This window comes from Amphiura filiformis, chromosome 13 (assembly GCF_039555335.1).
Source record: "Amphiura filiformis chromosome 13, Afil_fr2py, whole genome shotgun sequence".
Taxonomy (NCBI): Eukaryota; Metazoa; Echinodermata; class Ophiuroidea; order Amphilepidida; family Amphiuridae; genus Amphiura; species Amphiura filiformis.
The window spans coordinates 45073774-45098295 of record NC_092640.1 but is presented as its reverse complement, the minus strand read 5'-3'; the positions used below and the strand labels follow the sequence as shown (position 1 = coordinate 45098295).

At 37.2% G+C, this 24522-nt stretch overlaps 1 protein-coding gene and 1 long non-coding RNA gene across 4 annotated transcripts; both read right to left on the bottom strand.

The window, feature by feature from the left end:
* Positions 1–4101: 4101 nt before the first annotated feature.
* On the bottom strand, positions 4102–10546 carry LOC140168406 (uncharacterized). Its single transcript, XR_011861201.1, has 3 exons — positions 6388–10546; positions 5573–5669; positions 4102–4897 (listed from the first exon to the last, which is right to left on the bottom strand). It is a non-coding gene; the product is annotated as an uncharacterized lncRNA (long non-coding RNA).
* A 44-nt stretch (positions 10547–10590) lies between these two features.
* Positions 10591–20741, bottom strand: LOC140167304 (uncharacterized). Of its 3 annotated transcripts, XM_072190632.1 has the most exons (6): positions 20622–20741; positions 12920–14164; positions 12528–12566; positions 12269–12307; positions 11975–12013; positions 10591–11325 (listed from the first exon to the last, which is right to left on the bottom strand). In XM_072190632.1, exons 1-6 carry the CDS (start codon positions 20674–20676, stop codon positions 11126–11128), a joined length of 1617 nt encoding a protein of 538 aa, XP_072046733.1. In that variant the 5' UTR covers positions 20677–20741; the 3' UTR covers positions 10591–11125. The 3 variants fall into 3 exon arrangements, with proteins under 3 accessions (XP_072046733.1, XP_072046734.1, XP_072046735.1); XM_072190633.1 differs by lacking the exon at positions 12528–12566; XM_072190634.1 differs by lacking the exons at positions 11975–12013; positions 12269–12307 and having other exon boundaries at positions 10591–11280.
* Between the last annotated feature and the right edge of the window lie 3781 nt (positions 20742–24522).

Here is a 24522-nt window from a genome sequence, read left to right as displayed (position 1 = left end):
TAACGACTACCTATTCTGGAAGGTCTGTTCTTTGAATTTTTATACGCTCTCCCTTTTGGGATTGAGCAAAACGTTGTTAATACGCTCCTGTTTTGCAGTTGAACACTTTCTGACTATCTCCGATAGACAGACTGACTCTGAATAGACTTTGGCTGTGTTGACACCATGGAATGTATATTCTTTCACATTCCCAATTGATGGTAGTCCACCCAAAGCATTTCATCGTGTCGTCTGACGATTGCCTTTTAGTAGGGATGACCAATGAACCATCAACTTGATTAGAACACTCCCATAGACATGCAGGGAGCTCAACTGTGCACTGCTTGCACAGACATTTCTAAATTGAGCTCATTCTTTTATTTTTCATAATTGTTCTGTAAAAATTGGAGATGTTAATGCCAATTATGTTTTGTAACTATCCTGCAAATTACAGCATCATAACTTATTTGGTTTTTCTGTAAGTGTGAGTCAAAATGGGTCCATCGCCACAGTGCGCTTAATTGCCAGTGGCCCAGTGCAGCACTGCTCAGAATGGCACAAAATATTCAGATGAAAAAGATCAGGTGAACACCTTGACCTACTGAGCTGTAATTTGGCAGAGTTGTTGTTATTACCTCTATCATACCCTCTGTAAAAAGGAAAAAAAACGGACAAGTAGATCTTTAGTTAAAAATTAAATCACCAGCTTCCCTTTGGAATTTCCAAACACCTTTCGAATCATGTTAAATAGACACCTTTCTGAATATAAATGTGAAGTTTCATGCTCATTTCGTCGGCCGTATCACATACTGACGTATTCGACATTTTTTACATTTTTGAGAAAATTGGTATATTAGTTTGTTATGTTCAACTCTATATATTCACCAAAAACCATGGCTCAAAGTGGCTTAATTATTAAGATATTAATTAATTTAATTTTGACGTATTTACAAAACCTTGAAATGTCTGTATCACATAACGACGTATTTGCCGATCACCTATACTGCGCAAGCCCAGTATGTCGTATCTGCAATTTGAAGGATTTGCCGTTTCACATACTGACGTATTTGCGCGACGTATTTGCGCGACTTTGTCATTACACGATAAAATCGCTGTTTTGTCCTTTTCACATACTGACGTATTTGCGCAACTGCTTCACATACTGACGTATTTGCGCGACGTATTTGTCATTTGAACAGCGAAATTGTCATTAGTCCTTTTCACATAGTGACGTATTTTATTTAATATTGTTTTTTTTGCAGAATAAGTTATGCTCTGATAGTAATAAGTGAATTATATTGAAAATATAGTATATTCGCGTTACTGCTAACCTGGTTTTAATCGACAATAATGTTTTAATCAAGATTATGAAGCAAATGAAAATCTCTAAATTTTCAACTTCGATTTTCTCGAAATGCGTATTTTGCAAATACGTCAGTATGTGATGCGGCCGACGATTTGTTGTATTATTCACCTGATCTCAACCCTAAACATTTTATTATATTTATACCATCTGCACTGACTTGCTGCTATACACGCACAGGAGCTGTACTTTTAAAATACGCGCCTAATCAATAATGAGTCTTTCACTCCATTGTTAAAGTACTGTGCTCCCTGCAGCATATGGAGTGACCAGGCCCTGGAGTGTGATGGTTTTGTAGCACATGACAGTATTCATTCAAGCCTATCAAGGTCTGTTATTAGCCACTTGCTGAATGGCTGGGCATTATCAGCTATCAAAGAGATACCTTATGCTGCTGCCAATCACAATAGAGGTTAAACATTTTGTTAAAACCCCAGAAGTGATATCAGGACAAAGCTGTGCATGTTGGTACTTGATTGTTTGGATTCCTATGTTGATAGTCCCTTGTAGTACATTAGTATTTTTCTTATGTGTAGTGTATATTGTTGTGGACAAAAAGTTCACCTGGATTTTTGATTTTGTGCCACTTTGGCCATTATGGATGATTTTTGGCAAATGTTTTCTAAAAGCATGATTTCAGTGCCTCGGTTTGAAGAAATACTTAATGCCATTGACTAGTAAAGTGCCATTTCATAAGAAACCCCTTTGATACTTTCACAATATGCTTGTTTCATGTTTGCATATATGTTAAAATAAAGAAATATATAAAGGTAAATATATGATTATGCCAATTTTGCTCCCAATTGCTATTTTTGGACCTTGTCATTTCATTTCGTTCCAATGACCGGTCAGAATGGGAAACTTTGAAAATTCATAATTCGAAAAGTTTTTGACCGATTTTGACCATTTAACCACCAAAATACTTCTATTGATGAGTTCTATCCAGAAAACGATATTTTGTAGCAATAGGGGCAACATGAAATTTTGATGGTTATCCCTACTTTTAGGCATGAAACTCAGAGTAACGACTACCTATTCTGGAAGGTCTGTTCGTTGAATTTTTATATCATGTATATATACATATACAAAAAAAAAAGAAAATCTGACAAATCCCAGAAATTGAAGCTAATTGAGGAGGGGACAAGAACCTATGCTATTGTGCTATGTCGAAGCTTTACCTTTTACAGAAATGTTTAGTCAGCAGAACACGGATGGTTAGGATAAGCAGTATACCAATTACTGCAATGGATATAGCTAGCCAAGGCATATTATCACCTAAAACAAAGATGACAAAACACATTAGAAGTGGAACTAGTGGCAAATGGTGGTCATAGACCACAAACCTAGCTGGGGCATGTTGGTGTTGTGGAGGTATCTGACCCCTACAAAATGTTCCAAAAATGCTCCCCTGGTCATGGGGTTTGTTTTCACCGAGTTTGAGTCCCGTACTCCTAACAGATGTCCAAAAAATTCAATTCTAAGATTTGACCCCAGATGACCTTTGACCTGACCTATGCATGATGTTCCATAATGTTCCCCTGGTCTTGAGGTTTGTTGTCACCATGTTTGAGCCCCGTACCTCTTACAGATATCCAGAAAATGAAATTCTACGATTTGACCCCAGATGACCTTTGACATGACCCTTGCACAGTGTTCCAAAATGTTCCCCAGGTCAGTAAGTTTGTTGTTGTGGAGTTTGAGCCCTGTACCCCTAACAGATGTCCAGAAAATGCATTTAGAAAGTTTGACCTCTACATGACCTTTGACCTGACCCCTGCAAAATGTTCCCCTGGTCATGAGATTTGTTGTCACTGAGTTTGAGCCCCATACCCCTTGCAGATATCCAGAAAATGAAGTTATAAAGATTTGACCCCAGATAACCTTTGACCTGACCCCTGCAAAGTGTTCCAACATGTTCCCCTGATCATTAAGTTTGTTGTCACCAAGTTTGAGCCCCGTACCCCTTACAGATGTCCAGGAAATGCGTTTCTAAAATTTGACCTCTGCATGACCTTTGACCTGACCCCCGCAAAAATGTCCCCTGGTCATGAGATTTATTGTATCGAGTTTGAGCCCCATACTCCTTACAGATGTCCAGATAATGCAATTGTGAGATTTTTCCCCCTTACTGGCCTTTGACCCCAATTCTGTGTGCAAGGTATGGGCACTGGGTAAAGCCGATGCACATGTGTAAGTGACGTCATTGTGCTATGTAATATGTGGCAGAAGAAGCATTTTGAAGATATTTGGTTATATACCGAATATGCCCCTTTAATGACCTTTGATCCCAATTCTGTTTGCACCATATAGGCACTGGATATAGGCGATACATATGTGCAAGTTACGTAATTGTAGGGTGTGACATGTAGGAGGAGAAGCATTTTGAAGTTTGTTGCCAGAAGAAGAAAGAAGAATCGGAGAGCATTACAGTACCTAGCTGGGGGTGTAAACCCCCCAGCTAGGTAATGAATATGAATCAATATGAACCATATAGGTTCATATATCAGTCAGGTAGTACCTAAGCCTCAGACACAACAAATTCCATTCTGAATATGATGAATGCCCTTCCGATATCAAATAATTTAGATTCCCCCCCCCCCCAAAAAAACACCTTAAAAAAAAAAAAAATTTAGGTCTTTTGGGGGAAAATGTATATCAGCAATACAAAAGGTCAAAATTTTCAATTAATGGATGGCTTTTCATTTCAGCTACATAAGCCTTAAGTACATATCATAAGATGTATACAATGTACTTTGAGGACTGAATTTTTATATCATGTATATATACATATAAAAAAAAAAAGAAAATCTGACAAATCCCAGAAATTGAAGCTAATTGAGGAGGGGACAAGAACCAAAACATTAATTTTATACGGCCTTAACTTGATCCTATACATGTACAAAGGAATACAATATCGCCCAACTTAGCTGAAGACAAGGTATACGTAACGGAACAAATGCATTTAGCCTAGTATTATTATCTAAAGATTGCTATCTTCTGAAAATAACTAGTACAGTATTATACTATTCTTATAAAATGCAGACATAATGGTATTTACTTCATTATTTGTTTTTATCTAGGTGATTATTCGCCATAGAAGTGACGTAATAATCGGATTAATTACCACAGCAATAGATGAATACAATTTTTGAATAAATCGCCCTGCACTACAAGTAGATTGTACTCTAACAGGTGCGAGTGATCAGCATATTCCTATTCTTTGACATCTATGGTTCAATGCATAGGTGAACGTTGTAGTGCAGGGCAATATATTCAAAATTGTATTCATCTATTGCTATGGTAATTAATCCGTCTTTTTCAACAGAGCTTTTTTGTTATTCTTGAATTGCAGCATAAAGAGCCTGGTAGGGTGGCAACTTGGTAGTACATAGTAGTATTAGGGATTTCATAGTCTCCATTGCTGCTCTGATGTACTGGGTTTGCATGAAGTTATTGGTGCTCAAATTCGACATTCCAATGTGTGTTGTATAATAATGGCTTCTGTCTTCTGAATGTGCATAGGTCTAAGAATTTGGGCTTGGTTGTCTATCATGCCTATTGAAAGGAAAATAGTGATATAATAATAATAATAATAATAATAATAATAATAATAATAATAATAATAATAATAATAATAATAGATTTATTGTTAGGGGTAAATTGAATTAATGAAATATGCTAATTAATGATATGCAAATTTATTCAGATTTTGAAGATAGGTTGCCTCTGTTATGCAAATTTATTCAAATTTTGATGATGGGTTGTCTCCTGTGTGCAAATTTACTCACACTTTTTAAATCAGCCTATTTATTAATTTTATTAAGCTAATAAGGCCTATATATGTTTTGCTATGACATCTGACCCTATCATCTACAGGATGTAATGACAACCAAACTATTTTTTTTTTTTTGCCTTGTTGTAATTGAAATTTACAAAAATGTAAAATATCCACATGGCATACCAAAAACTGCTTCCCCCACTCTTGGCATGCCAAAATTGCTTGCCTTCTACCTCGTGATCTCCCAAAAATTGCTTTCCCCAAGTTTCAGCTTGCCAAAAAATACTCCCCCCCCCTCCAAGTTTGTCCTCCACCCATGGCTCATAATTATTGCACAGTCCCTACTTGCCAAAACCATCACTTAAGCATACATTTATTTTCATAATTAAAATTCCAGCAACATTTCTGCTCTTCAAAGAATATCATGCTATTGTGCTATGTCGAAGCTTTACCTTTTACAGAAATGTTTAGTCAGCAGAACACGGATGGTTAGGATAAGCAGTATACCAATTACTGCAATGGATATAGCTAGCCAAGGCATATTATCACCTAAAACAAAGATGACAAAACACATTAGAAGTGGAATGAATATGAATCAATATGAACCATATAGGTTCATATATCAGTCAGGTAGTACCTAAGCCTCAGACACAACAAATTCCATTCTGAATATGATGAATGCCCTTCCGATATCAAATAATTTAGATTCCCCCCCCCCCCAAAAAACACCTTTAAAAAAAATTTAGGTCTTTTGGGGGAAAATGTATATCAGCAATACAAAAGGTCAAAATTTTCAATTAATGGATGGCTTTTCATTTCAGCTACATAAGCCTTAAGTACATATCATAAGATGTATACAATGTACTTTGAGGACTGGACTGTTAAATATCAAAAATAGCCATTTGTAATAATTTGCTATGTAAACGTCCATATTCGATTCCGTATCTGCATAGGAGTAAGTAGGAACGGCATAACAGCTCTTAACAGTGAAAGATAAGCAATAAATTGTCATTAGATGTTTTTACATACAAAAATATTGACAGAAAGGAAGAAAATAGCAGTGTCGAAGCTCAATTCAATTCCATACGGACAGACTCATCCAACATTGACTAAACTTTGGTATGTGTGACCCATAAGGTTGTGTTCAAGTTAATTTTGTATTACTTCGAAGACGGATTTACGCCCCTGACTTCCGTGGTCAGGGACGCGCTGGTAATCGGCGCGGCGATAGCGTAGAAGTGTCGAGGTCTCCTCCCGATATACACACCTATTGACCAATGGGTCAACCGTCTTGTTGTCAAGACTGTAGATCAGCCAATCAGTGTGAAATTATCACTTGTCTTATCACTTGCAGGTAGGTTAGCATACCTATGTATATAAAAATGCAAAAAGATTATTTGTTGATGATTTTTTCTAGATTTTCTGATTTAATAAATCATTAATAAACCTTGACCCACTTGTTTCATATCTTAGTCCAGTAAATCCAACTGGACACTGACAAGTAAATGTGTTGACTCCATCAACGCAGAATCCATCACTGACAGAGGGACTAGGTGAGCAGTATCTATAGCCTATAGCGAGGGGTCTCGGGTTCGAATCCCACCCACAGCAAACAACTTCTTTCCTTCTTTTCTCTCTTTATTCTTTCATTCTTTCCCTTCCCGTCGCCAAAAAGCCCTTCGGGGGTTAGGGTTAAGAGGTTACTTCCGGTGTAAAACCAAATACCTTCAAAATTGTATTGGAGAGTGACGGTATGTTCATACATAAATTGTGTTTACCACATAGAGGAAAGAGATAAACAGAGAAAGTACCACCTGTCAAAGTCCCCGCGTATTTGTATGCTACCAGTTCTCGCATATTCATGAGAGCCGATTATTCGATCGTGCCGTGTCAAACAATCACGCCAGCGCTGTGTGCCTTTGCGTATACGCGATGAGCGTTGCGTGTTTTCGCGATTACGCGATAGACCATAAAAATACGCGGTAATTGCGTAGCAGTCTCGCCTCTCGCATTTCATGGAACAATCGGCCCTCACTATCGGATGAGGCGGAGACATTGACTGGTGGTACGCGCTCTGTAGTCCTCTGTGGTTTACCACCAAAGTCAATTTAACATCGATGTTTACCCAATGTATATGTGTTAGTTTTATTTGGGCCAAAGGTCATTAAGGGGTCACTTCCGGTATAAAACGAAATACCTTCAAAATGCTACTTTTCCCAAAAATTACGATGTTGACGGCACATGCACAGAAGTTGCTATTACCCGGTGTCTATGAATTATACACATAATCTGATAGACAGATATTATACCGTTAGCAACGCATCACATACAGATCTATTCAGCGCTTATTTACGTTCATAACCAGCACACGCATCATATACAGCGTGTTTATAGTGAATATACCGCATTTTGAGTATACCGTATAGGATAATCCTTGCATAGGTCTATGTACCGATACTCTTGCTGTTTATAGTGAGAGACAGTTACCGCAACAAATTATATACCAACTAACATTATCGTACATTTGCAATGACCCTGACACGGGGATGTGTAAATATTGTGGCGCGAGCTATAAACAGCCCATTCAACATGATCATGGCGGCAAACATGTAGCTTCTGTTTTGATGGCTCTTGGGTGAGAATCGTTCCGAATGTCCTGTGCGCATTCTACGCATCATGAAGAAGCTCTTACTTCCGGTAATACCGCACCGCACACAATTTATAGTGCAAATATCTCGCGACAATATCCTTCAGTTTAGAAGGATATCGTTGTACCGTACACTACATAAACTGCTAGTGTTTATATTAGGCAAGTATCCGGATAATTTCTGACCGGATGGAAATTTATACCGCAATGTACCGCGCATCTGCTCCCACTATAAACACGCATATACAGAGCTACATATAAGTTTAAAACCATATTAAACAACTTTACTTGAAAGATGGATATGTCAATTTCACCCAAATGAAACTTCCAAGCCAAGTCTCTTCTTTACAAAAAAGTAATAAGTAAGTATGAAGCTAAATCCAGCAACAGAATTTCCAATCGAGATTTTCTCGAAAAGCGTGTTGCGTCGAATAGATCTTATTCAGTAGGTGATGCGACCGATGATAAGTTATTTAGATATTATATTTTGTTTCCTCTAGTGTATAATGTGGCTTGGAGTTAATTGCCAGTAATTACAATTTTCCTTACAATACAATACAATAGAAGTATTTTCCTTATAAGTTGGCCGTGTATTAATTCAAACCTTATAATTGTTGCAAGTTTCAAGTGTGAAAGCTTCTAGGGGGTTTTCACAGTCCGCTTGTAATCAATTCATCAGCAATTTGACACTCTCACATAATAAGACATGTAGTGATATCAATTTTTGTTTTCTGATTTCCATGTCCAAATCAAAATTCCAGTTTTTGAGTCAATAATACATTACTTTCATTATGGTTGTACTTACTGTTTTGGCAAAGAGTTCCATCGAATCCAGAGTTGGGGTATGGGAGTGCCGGTTGCCACACCCCAGCGATCCCTAAAAAGAAAAGACAGGGAAAGGAAAAGAGGGAGAGGGAGAGAGAGGGAGGGAAGGAGAGACAGAGGGAGGGAAGGAGAGAGAGGGGAGGGGTTGGAGATGGGGGGGGGAGGGGAGAGTGTGGAAGCCGGTACGGCGGTAGAGAGGTGAGAGTATGAGATGCGTCAGTCTCTCACATCGTGTGAGAGAGAGAGGGATGGAAACTACAATAAACCACAATATAGCATATAAGGCTATATATTCCCACCATGCACCTATTTGACCCTTGAGTTCACACTGCTTAATATTCTTTTTTCATACCGCGGAAACATGGCATGTTGCCTATGGGGTCGACGTTAAGTCAGGTTGCGTTTGCGAACTCAAAAATAGCGCAAGTAGCGTACACAAAAGAAACTTCGCGCATGAGATGAGCGTTGTAGCAAGGTCTGAACGCTGTACCGGCGTCAAGTACGCTTAGAGAGCACCCGAGAGAGCACAGGCATGGAATATTCCAATCTGTGTGTTATTAGCTTTTTGTTATCGTAGTTAAAGCAATGGGGAAGTTTATGACAAGTCTCGAACTCACGCTCTCTCCGCTCTTCTTAAATTGTACCAAAGTCCGGCGCTTTACCAACTGAGCTAATGTGTCCAAACCAAAATATCTTGCAACACACGCATTTGCAGGTTTACTTGTTCATATACCGTAAAACCTCGTCTACAAGCATATATACTATTGATGAAAGCTAGATTAATACGAAATATCCGTAAATATGTCAGTACGATAGATTGGTGTTACAATTACACTTGTTGTATATGTTTGTATCAGTAATTTATTTGCTCAAACTCCATAAACATTATAATTTTGTCGATGGATGGCGCCTGGATCAATTAAACTTTTGCCAGAAGCACTCTATATGCTTGTAGACGAGGTTTTACGGTATAACTGTTATGTGTGTCGATGATTTGCTGAAACGGTAAGTTACCTTTTGTGCATGGCGCTCTTCATGTTTGCATGTTGTCAAAAGCGATCGTTAATAGGTACAGTCATATGCTCATTAACGTATTTTTACGGTAAATATCCCTTCTTGTCTTTTTAAAGAGACTGTATCGTGTTTCTTGTTTCCTGGTGATTTATTTGACTCGCGGTTTTTTGTTTTCTTTTCTTTTCAAAGCTATAAACAATGCATCTCTCTGGAATCAAACATCCGGAATAAAACAACGAGTTTTTAATATTATTGTCAAAAAAAGTGACCCTATTAATTGCCAATGTAGAGTTTGTTGTTTGTCCTATCGACCTACATTTCTTATTATTAGTGTTCATTTTAAAGAACAAAACACAAGGAAATATTGTTTCATTGAATCAATTTGAGGTTTGTCTTAACGACCTTCATTTCTTATTATTAGTGTTCATTTTTAAAGAACAAAACACAGGGAAATATTGTTTCATTGAATCAATTTGAGGTTTGCCGTTTGTCTTATCGACCTACTTTTTTTTATTAATGATTAGGGTTTATTTTTATGGAACAAAACACAAGGAAATATTGTTCTCATATTTAAAGAACAAAACACAAGGAACTAATGTTCCATTAAAATAATTTGTCGTAAGTTTGCCGTTTGTCCGATCTACTTTTCTTGATATTTGTTCGGTTTTATGATTTTTTTATGACACATGATTATGTGTTTGTTGAATGAAGAACATTTGGTGAATAATTGAACAGCGTACCCACGGTGCCCGGTTCATAATTTGTATTGGACGTCGAATATTCGATGCAATACATATGTTCATTATTCAATCTATTTCTAGACATTTTAAGTTCTAAAGAATGTTTGTTGATGTAAAATCGATAATAAGAATAAATTCAGGATCGGTAGAATATCTTATTTCTGGTCCAATAAAATGCACTTACTGTGTGCGTTTCGATAGCAACTGTGTGCCTCTTCTTGCCCCCCCGTCAGTGGAATGCTGACCGCCGTGATATTTTAGATTGTTTTGCCCATTTTTATCAACAAATCTACAAAATCAGGGGTATGCCACTGCAATGCCCCTTACCTGTGCCTGTTAGCAGCGTAGTAAGTCCATTCGTTTCTTATGTGTTAACAAAGGGGGAAAACAAAACGTGGTGAGACAATGCAGGTAACATTACAATTTAATAATAGGCATGAGCCAATTAAGTTCGTAAGTATGAAATGCGGTCAACATGAATAAAACAATTAGGGTGGTGAATTAGTAGCTATTAGTGGTATTGGAATGTTGGAAAGCGTAGTAAGTCCATTCGTTTCTTCTGTGTTAACAAAGGGGGAAAACAAAACGTGGTGAGACAATGCAGGTAACATTACAATTTAATAATAGGCATGAGCCAATTAAGTTCGTAAGTATGAAATGAGGTCAGCATGAATAAAACAATTAGGGTGGTGAATTAGTGGTATTGGGATGTTGGTATTATATTTATTTACAGTAAGCACAAGTTAGCAGTACATCAATCATGACCTTATCATAGTACATCATTTTACCACAGTGGCGAAGCCAATGGGGTGGGGGCAGTTAGATGCCCTGTATACATCTTCCCGAACAACAACAACAACAACAACACTTGAAACTAGCCTCCCCGCTCTTCCCTCCAGAAAATTCCTGGCTATGCTACAGCAATGCCCCTTACCTTTGTTTGTTGGCAGCGTAGTAAGTGTAAGTCCATTCGTTTCTTCTGTGTTAACAAAGGGGGAAAACAAAACATGGTGAGACAATGCAGGTAACATTTATAGGTTAATGAACGCGTATTACTTGTTGGGAGAGAAATTAGACAAAATAATGCACGCGCGCTGATGTTGATGCGTCTAATGCACGAGCCCCGAAGGGGGGAGTGCGTTAGACGCATCAACATCAGAAAATAGTAACAAATATAAATGCATCAACCCGCCCGAAAAATGAATCAATCCAACGCGACGCGAACGCGCGCGAAACACTGCGCGTAGTACGCGGAGTGCACAATATACACAATCAATGCATGTTTCGTATTTTTCTAACCGCTTTTCTGATTGGCTGCTTTGATATAGGAGTGTATGAACACAATATAATAATAGGCATCTGCCAATTCAGTTCGTAAGTATGAAAGGCTGTCGTCAGCATGAATAAAATCTAATAAAACAATTAGTGTGGTGAATTAGTGGTATTGGGATGTTGATATTAATGTTGTTATACAGTCGACACAATAAACATGATAAACATATTGGTACAGTTGGGTAGAGGACGTAGGATTCCCTTTGGACATCTTGCCCCACCCCCATGGGATGCTGACCCACCGATATTTTAGATTGTTTTGTCCATTTTTATCAACAACAAAAACTTGCCCTTACCTGTGCTTGTTGGCAGCGTAGTTAGTTCATTCGTTTCTTCTGTGTTAACAGTACAAAGGGGGAAACAAAACGCGGTGAGACAAAGCAGATAAACATTACAATATAATAGTAAGCATGTTCCAATTAAGGAATGCTGGCCGCCGTGATATTTTTGAGATTGTTTTGCCCATTTTTATCAACAACAACAACAACAACTACTACTACTACTACTACTACTACTACTACTACTACTACTACTACTACTACTACTACTTGAAACTAGCCTCCACGCTTTGCTACTGCAATGTCCCTTACCTGTGCTTGGTGGCAGCGTAGTAAGTCCAGTCGTTTCTTCTGTGTTAACAAAGGGGGAAAACAAAACGCGGGTAAGATAATACAGTTGTTGTTATACAGTAAACATATTGGTACATTACCATACCACAGTGGCGTAGCCAATTGGGTAGGGGAAGTAGGATTCCCTTTGGACATCTTCCCCTACCCCCATGGAATGCTGACCGCCATGATATTTTAGATTGTTTAGTCCATTTTTATCAACAACAAAAATGCTCCTTACCTGTGCTTGTTGGCAGCGTAGTAAGTCCATTCGTTTCCTCTGTGTTAACAAAGGGGGAAAACATATATCATATCGCATATATCATTATTTGTGTCTCGCATTGTCTTACGCCCTGCTAGGGTGTAGCATATAGGCCACCTCCGCCTTCATTATTTGATTTTAGCAAAAAGTAAAAATAAAATTCTCCCAAAACGCAAAACCTGGTCGGTGGGGTCTCTGAAAAACAGGATGTGTTTTTTTCGGGACCGAAGGGATCATTTTAGTCCAGTTTAGAATTTTTCAGATCAGCACTCCTTACAATGCGCAAGTAAACTCAACCAAGATCTGAAATCCCCCGAATTTTTTAATTATTTTTAAGCATAAACGATGCAGCTGTTAGAAATCAAACTTACTTCTAAAATATACGTCAGATGCTGGGTAGACATAAGATGAAGCACATCGACCTCTGCAAATACCATAAACATAGACAAAAAATTGAGCATTCGGATTCGCATGTTCTACATAATGTTCTCCTGTATTGACGCCTTTCCTGATGCAACACATATCGTCAAAATCTGAAGAAAGTTGATCATCCCACACTGTTTCCTGATTGTCCAACAAAAGTCCATCTATGTATATGCACTCCATTACAACATTGATAAAATATTCCAAGAGATCTGAGATTGTTCCATCATGCATAAATACAGAAAATGTTACATTACTGGTGTATGATGTGGCTGGTGGAATAATGATCATTGATTCAAAATGTTGGGATCCTGCTCCAGTAATGTACTGCGATACCATGACAGGTTGGTCTGAGAGAAGTGTGAGAACTTCATTACTTGTTCCTTCGTAAAAATCTTCTGGAAGAATAGTCACCGTATCATTATCAGAGATGGACAGAGTTGTGAGCATAGTTCCTGCATAAACTCTGAAAAAATAGCCCAGATCCGATAAGAGAAACGGTGCTAAAACATAGGTATGTCCCCAGCTGCTTACAGGTGGGAGTTGCTCGAGTGCTCCGTCGCTGTTTCCAACCCAGGCATTTTCTCCTATTGCGGTTTCGCCCCCGGCTATCACAGCAACTGGCTTGTTACTTTCTATTCGTGTTCCAGACAGATCTTCGCCATTACTTCCATCAAACCTGTAACTCTCGTACTGCTTGAGATGAAAAATATTGTTTTCTTGGAGTGTTTTCTTGACTGAAACGACTGTGTCCGGATAAAGTGCGGAAACACAGAAGAATGAAGTCTGTGGCGTGTATGTTGCCACGTAATACACATTTCCTAAACGCGATGATGAGTAAACAGTAAATATATCACTTTCGATAAATCCAGTATCTATAACATGAACAGCCACCATTCCCGATGATCTTATTATACCGGTTACATTTTGCTTTCCATCGCCAAGATTAAGACGAAATTCAAACGGCAACGTGATATCGACGTGATGGTCACGGTCGATGGTATGATAACTCGCATTATTGAGCGAAGGAATACAGAGCGTTACATTAACAGGATCTCTGGAAGGTGTTGTGATAAATACGTGTGGGGAAAAATAAATAATCCCACCGTCTACGTCTCTATTATAAATAATTGTCGGGCCAAGTGTTGGGACAGTAAACACATATTCATTCGTCATTCCACTGTCGTCTATTCCTATACCATAAGAAAAAAAAAAACATAATAAAGATAACATGACAGTAAATTCAGTAACACGATGAACATTGTAAACATTAAAAAATTTAGGCAAAAGTCATTAATTACTGATCCAGCGCGATGATTGTCAGTGCGTATTATATCAACTGGGCTAAAAAATAAATTGTTTGCTTGTCCATAGATCACTTTCAGAAGTTGGGTCGGTCGGTCGGTCGGTCGGGAAAGGTGTTTTTTTGGGGGCGCCCTCTACGGAGGCGGCCCACAATATAGGCATGAGTTTGTGAGAAGCTTCTAATTTCACTCTTACTAGATTTACTCCGCAATTGTTTTGCTAAAATTATGCCCTTGCTCAGAAATAAAACCACAATATGCTTGGATTTTATTTTATTATTGTTTTCTGTTATGCAGAGGATAAAATGGTGTGCGTATATTCTTTGTTTAAAAGACAAAATTAATGGATTTGTAAAAACACCAAATAATTCGAGACCTTTGACCTTTGTAACCACTTTGACCTTTGTAACCAATTTACCGCCTCTTAGAACCCGATAGACGGTGACCAACACTATGGACTACAATAGCCTAATCTGAATGGCATAGTCCAATAACCTCAAATAAACAATCATAGTGCAAAATTTGACCTAACTTGCAGAGTATGAGTTTTTGTACCCAAAGTTTCAAAGCCAGGCATCTTATCAAGATCAAGATAGTGATAGTGAAATAACAATTAACATGCTTATCTTACCAAGGTCTTATCTATCTGCATGGGGTAATTGGAAATTATGGTGTAGCCTATTTGTTTTAAGGATGAAACAACTGGCTCCTTTTGCATGGAAATTAGAACAAATTACTATACAAGCTGTATCAAAAAGTTCGGTACCCAGCAGTTTTGATAGTAATTGAAAAGCCTGGTTCTTCCAAATGCAATATCGGGTCCCCCTTAAAATGATAAAATGATCAGACCATAAATCTTTTGTGACTGTTTATGACATTAATCAACAAATTATGCGGATCCTAGATGTGTCGAGGATGTTATGTTTATGAACAAATCGTTACGTTTGTATTTTCAACATTGTTAATCATTGCTACGTGTATGTTAACAAATGAAAGTTCTGTAATTATTTTAATTCTTCAATGCTAAGTTAGTAAGTATTCTTTTGGATATCATCAAATTGTAAATCTCTAGTCAGATTTTCAGTGTGTTAACAACTATGTATCAAAGATGTTACGTTCATGTACAAAACATTAACGTTCTTATCTTGTAAACATTTGTATACCCATATAGCTACTTTTATGAAGAATGAATGTTCTGTAATTGTCTTTTATCCTTCATCTCTATTAGATTTTCAGTGCATTAGCAAGTAGATGATGTATATGTATCACAGACGTTATGATGTATATGTATCACAGACGTTATACATTCATAAAAACTTTTCTTTTGGTCAACATAGGGGTAGATTCTCTTCTATACTATCCATCATATACCCCACTGCATAACGAAATTCAACAATATTCAATATCCAAAGCAATATCATCACTACAATATGCCCCAAAATTGAACTCCCCACTCCACATAATCGCAAATTGACACGACAGCTTCATTCCAATTCAATTTATTTCATCCAAAACGGTCCTGTGATACACCTTCCCCAATCAAACACATTTCTCTTGCATTTGATCATCTTCTACTCTTCCCTAGAAAAAATCATTATGATACCAAATCCCCGGGACCAAATCTAAACACCATGCCATGGAATTCACCATATCACGTCCAAGCTCACATAATTTGGGCGCCCCATTCCTTTTTTAAAGGAATTTTTATTTATTATTTATTTTATTCCAATAACACTTTCAAACATGTACGTCAAATGATGCGTCTGGCCACACGGATCTCAGAAATTATGTAATGTTTGTGCGTGTACGACCTATAGTTAAGAAGTTGGGGATGGGGGGAGGGAGGTCACATGTCAATTTGCTTGTTGTGTATGGGTCAAGAGTCAAAGTTGCTTCAATTTTCGTCAGAGGATGATTTAAGGAAGCCCCATCATGCACTGTAAAAGTGTTTTCACTAGAGTTTCAACAGCCACTTTACTTTTCAAATCCCATTGAACTCTGTGCAAAAGATGTTGTTTTAGAATTGCCCGTGTGTCATTATTAGTTGGTCGATTTCAGATCTAAAGTGATGTATGCACGAAGGATCATTCACACCTTCTGTACATAACATAAAATGTGAAATCGACCAACCTTTTAAAGGTGTTTTTACTGTAAATATATCTGTCCAAATTCAAATTTAACCATGCACGTGTGTATGCAGTGGGCGGGCAGTGGTGTCATGTTCACTCACACAGCTGTGCTAACCGCAAGACTTGCTGGGAAGTGCTTAAATCATCCTCTGAATTTTCGTCAAGGCAAATTGTTCGCCTAGCTTGGAGGTTTCCGAAATAGAATAGTTTGCACTATTTGCGATGTCCATAGTTAGCGTCTTACACAGCAAAGAGTCAAAAGATATATAGGATTCCATAGGATTCAGTGGAATATGGATTTATTTATCATCTATCTTCTGAACTTGACATCATAGATAATAAAACTATTTCCTAAATCCCTCGAACTTGAAGAACAGTTTAATTGCAGCCATTTTATAACATTAACATGCAATGCAAATTGACCTGTTGAGTCTCATAACGCGGTAACTACGTGCCCTACGCGTATGTTACATAATCATTAGACAAAACACGTTTTTTAGTGAATTTGGAGCATGTTTAATTTTTGCCCTGTATGACCTAGACTATGCCATAGTCTATTTTTGATAAATAAAAGCATGTTAATCATGATGAAAGCATTCAGTTGAACTCGAAATTATACTGATATTTAATACATCAAAATACTAGTATAAAATTGTTATGAAAAAGTTAATATAATTATATTAGTGACAGTAAAAGTAAAGTGGCTTATATTATTGAATGCAACATATCATAATGTCATAATTGTATTGGCACTTCAGTACTGAACAATTCTGATTTTAGAATCTGCCAGTTTATTAATCGCGAAATTCCAGGTTAAAAATACTTGGGAAGCTAACAAACAGAGGGAGTAGGGTGACTGAAAAGATCAGATGTGAAAATCTATCAATTGTGCACACATTAATTAAATCAGAGTTTTAAGCTTAAATACAATATCCAGAGTATGCACAATGGGCAAGTGGACTACGGGGTAGTCTATATATGACCATGTATTTCAATGTGGTTTCAATATAGCTTGGCAGAAGCAGATTCACTTGGCAGATTTTAGTGAAATGGACGTACTATATATTAATTTTCAAACCTTTTGCACAAATATTCAATAAATCTACCTTGCCAGAAAGCTACAAAAACGTGTGTTTCAAGCAACCGTATTAAACTGATATTTTCCATATCGTTAAGATATTATTGTCCAAATTATTTGACGGTTGTAGTGATTCTAATTATCTTTTACACAAATATTTAATAAATCTACTTTGACAGAACGCTTCACAGTAAGCATGACTTTCAACTTTCACCCGGACTTTCACCCAGTTACGAGACATACATTATGTGAACTTTAAACATGAAAATAAGTTGTTTTGACGCAAACAAAATTGATTAACACTTTGATGAGAAACCGATTTGTATTATTTGTGAACTTTAAACATGAAAAGAAGTTGTTTTGACGCAAGCAAAATTGATTAATACTTTGATGAGATACCGATTTGTATTATTTGTGAACTTTTAACATGAAAAGAAGTTGTTTTGACGCAAACAAAATTGATTAACACTTTGATGAGAAACCGATTTGTATTATTTGCTGTATATTCTTTGCCTCCTTTGAATAGATTTTAAGACCATGTGCTTCCTGCCATGGTATTAACGTTGAGACAAATTCAATCAAAATTCAATCAACAGTAACATAATTTAACACTAATATTTTGACGCATACAAAATTGATTAATACTTTGATGAAAAACCGATTTTTATTCTTTGCTGTATATTCTTTGTCTCCTTTGAACAGATTTTAGGACCATGTGCTAAAATTCAATCAGAATTCAATCAACAGTAACAATATAATTTAACACTAATATTTCACTGGGCTGTGTTTGGCAAACAAATTATTCAAGATCATGTTTTGACAGTTACATTAACAGTTTACATTATCAACACATTTCTATACATATATATTTAAAGCTAGTCTTACTAAGTATGGGACCACAAGCTCGTATTTTTCACCGGGTGCACTAAAACAAGTTACAGGTCGATAGCCCAAAAACCCAACAACTTAGCTAAAAATCCTAAGCAGGGCCCTAACCCTAACCCTAAACTTAATCCTATAAACCCTAACATATAGCCTAAGTAATACTCCTAACCCAACTCCAACCCTAAGCTTAATCCTGAGTCTAATCCCATCTCTGATCATGCTGACTCTAACCCTAGCCGAATCTTACCCCTAACCTTATCAAAATGTTACAATCCAAAAAAGTTGGTATACGAGGATCATTCAAAAGGTATACCTCCATCATCACCTCTCTGTTATCTTACGGGCCAGGCAATTGAAATTTAACATGATTATACTCTTAAATCTAAGCTACAAAATAAAATAATGTTATTTGACGAAAAAGTGGTTTTTGGTTGTTAACATGGTTAAGATATGTTGGATGTTGGTTAAAGCGAGTACAGATTTAGTACATCCGAAACGGTTAAATACTGAAGCCAAAAGTTTAGTAAGTATCGTATTGAAGCTTACTCAGGATAAATATATAAGCTCCCTGACATGCCTTGGGACTTCAAAACAAAATGAAATATGTTTTATATGAGGAGAAAATACCAAAGGAACAAACAAATGTTAGTGAAATTTGGCAGATCTGTATTCACTTTAACTCTCTTCACGCGGGTGTCGACTGCAGACGACATGTTTCAAAATGTTTTCAAAAATTCCTGAAATATAAATTTTCATCACCATATTTGGAATCAGCATGAAGAATGCATTAAAATGAGTACAAACAAGCTTAGTATTGGTTCAGTAGTTCTTAAGATAGCTCTTGATATTTTGAGAAAATATTTCAAAACTTCAACTTTTTCCGTTGAAGCGTGGCTAGCACCCAGAGCATTAACCAACACATCTTAACAAACAGAGAAAGAGGCTTACGCATCATACACTGACAACATGGAAACGTTAAGACATTACAAACTAGCGCACGAGATCAAATGCTTAATCGTTGTTCTTAATATCTGATATATCAATATACAGGGGAAAGAAGAATTACGCTAGCACATTTAAACATGAATATACAAATGGAAACATAACATGCATAGGCAGATATACCAGAGTAAAAATGTTTAAATGTGCTAGCGTGCGATGCGTAATTCTTCTTTCCCTTGTAATGATATTGAGCATCATTTATTTGATTGTATTAATGTTTGAATGTTTCCATGTTCCAGTGTATGATGCGTAAGCCTAGTTAACCATGTTAACCGGGACTTTGTAAATACGCTCAAATAATATAATGCCCGACTTGTATAAGGATGACATGATAGAAGAATATGGAAGGAATGGGGGTAAACCTAATAATGGTCAAAGAAAGACATTTCAAAAGTTGAAATTGGACTGGGAAAGCATGGGAAAAAAAGTATGAAAAGTGAAATTGAACGTAATTGATCATGTTGATTAGGTTCATGCCTAAAACTTGCAGTCCGGAAGTCGAACCCGTGTATGAAATCCACAAAAATATGCGGTTGGAAAATAAATAAATAACCAATAAGAGGTGAAAATGGTGCATCATCATTTTGAAAACAATTCCAAGTTCAGTGTAATTCAAGTTCAGTGTAATTTATTTTTCCATCAAGTCATACAAAATAACAATAATAAGCATATATAATGGAGGGATGGACTCTGAGGGCGGCACATCCCCCTCAGACACACCCCTGCGTCGCGCAAACGCGACGGGCCGCGCTGTCATGCCGCTTAACAATCTTTCCAAGTTTTTTTTAATTGCATCGCCCCCTTATCAAAATACACTGGCGACGCCCCTAATTGACCTTCACAATATTTTGTTATGTTTAAGATAAGGTAATAATAATATGTAACAATCATTCGACCGACGTATTTTACATTACATGAAGTACATTCTATGTATACGAGTGACTAAAATTATACGTAAATGAAAGGGTTCGGCGTCCAACAAAAAGTCAGTGTGTATTTAGAGGAGGTGGCAGCGAAACATAATAATAATAATAATAATAATAATAATAATAATAATAATAATAATAATAATAATAATAATAATAATAATAATAATAATAATAATAATAATAATAATAATAATAATAATAATAATAATAATAATAATAATAGTAGTAGTAGTAGTAGTAGTAGTAGTAGTAGTAGTAGTAGTAGTAGTAGTAATGAAATGATATTAATGAAAACGATATAATATCTATAATTGTTGTCCTACCTTCAGCGGTGTTCGTAGCGAAGGCCAAAAGAACCAGAAGATAAAGCAAGTCCATCTCCGTAACACCTCGACGACCTTCCCTGTAAGAACAAAACTTCTAGACTAGAATCACGACCACAAATATACGTTACCTATATACTTAATGGTATGGAAATTTCCACTGCAGTTTACGCCAATGTGAAATTGTTTCTAAAAGTGTTTTAGAATATAAAAAAAAATGTGCTTAATGCTAATTATTGCACAGGCTAAGGAAGCCTGATTACTTTTTTGAAATAGCCGAGTGGGAGGGTTTGCAATGAAATGTTTTTTGTGTAAAATCGGTACATCATAATAACGATTCGTGATACCCAATTGATCTGGTTTAGAATTTCCTTTTTAAAATTTAATAAAAATGAAAACTGAAAAGATGGTGAAACTTCTATGTAATAATTACATAAAATCCCTCTTCTAACCTTGAACAAGTTCATTTGGAATGTTAGATTCAACCGTTAACATGGCAAAAAATGGTTGTTGATTTATACTCACATTTTTTTCATCAGACTGGCAACTTATCACGCCTGACCGTTTCCTTTTATAGGCAACAGGAACCATCGTTGAGGGCGTGATGAGTTGGTCAAAGAAGCCCCCCTCGTCTTTATTCAGAGTGTCTTTTCCTTTTTGGCGTATCCAGATGGCTTCTTGCAGAGGCAATGTGGTCGGTGATAGACTTGTGAAGGTACATAGAACCTCGCTACAGATTACTGTTTCGTACTTATGGTAAACTAATCTTTCATTTTCTTAAATTATTTTAGGGCTATATGTGTGATTTTTGCATGTTAAAGTCAAAAATCCAGAGCGTGTTCACAAAGACACGAGAAAAATGGTATACCTTGCAATCTGGTCGCGGTGACCACGAGGCCAGACCACATGCACCGAAGTCATTGAATCAATATGCAGAAACAAACAATTATCAACAATAGTATAGCGCTATAATAAACACTTAAGTTTTCAAGCAGGTAAAATGCCAAAATATGGTACGTTTTCTGTCTTTTCTTATCATAATCAGTGATAATATTGTTAATTGTATTCCCGATATGTTGAAGTTGTGTATAGTTTCAAACTTCAAGATGGCTACTTATGAATCAGGTGGACGAGTGGTCTAGCGCATTGGTACTGGGCTATAGTTCTTCGATAGTCATGCGGCATTTATGGGTTCGATGCCCTCCTCTGCCAAACTAGATTCCATTTTTTGAAAATTTCAGTAAAATAAATGGGTCTAGTCGAATCTATGGCGTAGGGTGGTGTGGAAAACTGCATAACTATGACAAACATATAAAAATCACAAAGATAAATCGCGTGATTAAAGCGAGAGGCAATGATTTAGAACATTGACCTACATCATGTACATAAATGTTAGTCCAATAGATTGCCGTAACCATTTTGCAAATCATGTTAAATTTGCCAATTTTTGGCAGAGATACAGTACTTATAGAGCTAATCATTGTAGGCTATGGAGTCATTTCAACAGTACCCATATTTTGTGGGAAATGTCACTGAACTTTTACAAGGGGGTCAAGTTCAAAATTGCTCGGACTTGGGTAAAAACAACAATAACTACATTATAACCCTTACATCTACTTTTCCACGTGAATGTGGAGTTAATATTCAATGTTAGCTCACTCGACAAGGTGTTAGACTATGGTACGAGAGGTTGCGAGTTCGAACCCCGGCGGTGGTTAGTACGCTCTCGTGTAAAAATTGAGTTCCCTGGACAAGGAACTTACTGCTAATTGTCTCATTGTAACGCGTACGAAACTCGGGGATCCGATCCTGGCTGCGATGGTCAATTGTGAAAATAATGTCTAGGGTGTGCGCTCTTGAAGCTGCAAAGTCCCTGTGTTGTTGCTTGACGATTTATGGAATAGTATGGGGCCGTAGTGGTCAGCGACAGCCTGTTAAGTGTGCGGAGCCTTGTGGATCAACGTCTAGGCGTTGTGCCTCTGCGTAGCGCACTGTAAATCACTGTTTTTTTTGTGTTTTTTTAAATTTGTATAGGCCTAATTGTTACACACTAGGAAAATCTACTATCGTTGAAACTATTTCAGGAAGTTTTGCAAGAGTATTACAATTAAGGTGATTATGTGTAGGCCTATGTGGTTTGTGTTTATTATTGCCCAAACTTAGTGAAGTAAATTTGCTAAAGATATTTCTAGGAAGAGTGACATTTCCTGCTGAGTGACCTAGAAAATTAATCGGTCTTTTAGACGGGGAATTCCATGAGTCCCACCAATGTTGGAAGAAATCATTTGAAGCCAGTTAGGGGCATGGGAGTTACAAAAAAAAAAAAAAAACTTAGCCCACTAGTGAGACGGAAAAAAACTTTGCCCACTACTGAGACGAAAAAAAACATTGCTTCACTGATGAGTAAAAAAAATTCCCCCACCCAAGTTTGTATAAAAGTATACATTAAAATTGACCCGGCGTCGAAAAAAAATTCTGCCTTCGGAGGCGAAAAAAAAAAAAAAATTCGGCGGCGAAAAAGATTCTGCCTGAGTCAGCCTGACCCCCCCTCCCATGCCCCCCCCCCCCTGAGAATCTAAATGGTGCGTCCCATATTATAGTCGCCTCTTGCACCAACATTCTTGACCTTTCATGGGGCTATAAAGCAGGTGATCGGTTCCCCATCCCCTAAGGAGCACTATCTCTGAGGTTCGCTATCACTGAAGTGTAAAATTCAACAGGGATAAAATCCAGCTAGGCCTACCTCTAATAACAAGGGTTCGCTATACATAAAAAAAAGTCCACTACTATTACATTTATATTTTTAAATTCGCGATATAATACAAACTAATTATGGCAATTAAAATGTGATATTTCTGATATTCAATAGTCCTCGAAGTAAACTTTATACATCTAATGATATGTACTCAAAGTGTATGCAGCTGGGATAAAAATAGGGGAGACCGGGGAGTGTTCGCCCTATTTGTTTCAATCTCGCCTAGAGAGGGCAATTCTCATGTTAGAAGGCTATAGTTTTTGCACTTTAATTTGCTGTAGTAGCTAAATACTACCACATTTGTAAGAATATTGAGCTTTCAGTAACGGCAGGAAAAGGGAAAATAAAAATCACGATGCAAGGGCGGACTTGCCCCGTGCTGGAAAAAAGACCGCTCACATGGTGGGGTAAGTTCGCCCTAATAAAAAGAAAATGTTATAATATCAATCTAATAAAAGTTGTTGATTTGTCAAAACCAGTTTGAAGAAACTTACTTTCTTTACTTTTTCGAAGCTTGATGTTGTTGTGATGATCCAACAGCTGATGACTGGCGGGAAGTTATGTCACTTCCGGTAGCGATGTTAATCTTTCTAGCAGTCTCCAACAGTGGATCAAACACGTGACTTAGATTGTAGACCCCTCGTCTTTGTTCATAACTCCTCGCCCCCTTATCCTGATCTGAATTGATTCTTTGATCCATCTTGCTTTTCTATCACTTTCTCTCTCTAGGATTTTTTGCTTCCCCCAATTGATAATATGATTAGCCCTGACTAAGTGGTCACTAATAGCTGAGTTCTTGCATTTTCTGGACATTTGTAAGGGGTACGGGGCTGAACTCGTTGACAACAAACCTCATGACCAGGGGAACATTTTGCAGGGGCAAAGGACATCTGGGGTCAAATCTTAGAATTTCATTATCTGGACATCTGCAAGGGGTTAGGGCTCAAACTTGGTGACAACAAAACTAATAGCCAGGGGAAAATGTTGGAACATTTTCAGGCGTCAAGCTAAAGGTAGTGGGCTCCCTCTGGGTAGTAATACATCTGGCATTCAAAGGTTGCAAAGAATCCAGACTTGAGCATCCAAACTCATGTGCTGCATAACAAAACAGGATCATGCTACGCCTTGTTTACAAGAATTACATTG

Excerpts from the sequence above, each read along its gene's own strand:
- LOC140167304 (XM_072190632.1), bottom strand. The coding sequence starts at position 20,676 with ATGGACTTGCTTTATCTTCTGGTTCTTTTGGCCTTCGCTACGAACACC. Across the intron at positions 12,567-12,919 it reads ATCTGACGTATATTTTAGAA|AGGAAACGAATGGACTTACT; the intron begins GTAAGTTTGATT and ends TTGTTAACACAG. Across the intron at positions 12,308-12,527 it reads TACGCTGCCAACAAGCACAG|AAGAAACGACTGGACTTACT; the intron begins GTAAGGAGCATT and ends TTGTTAACACAG.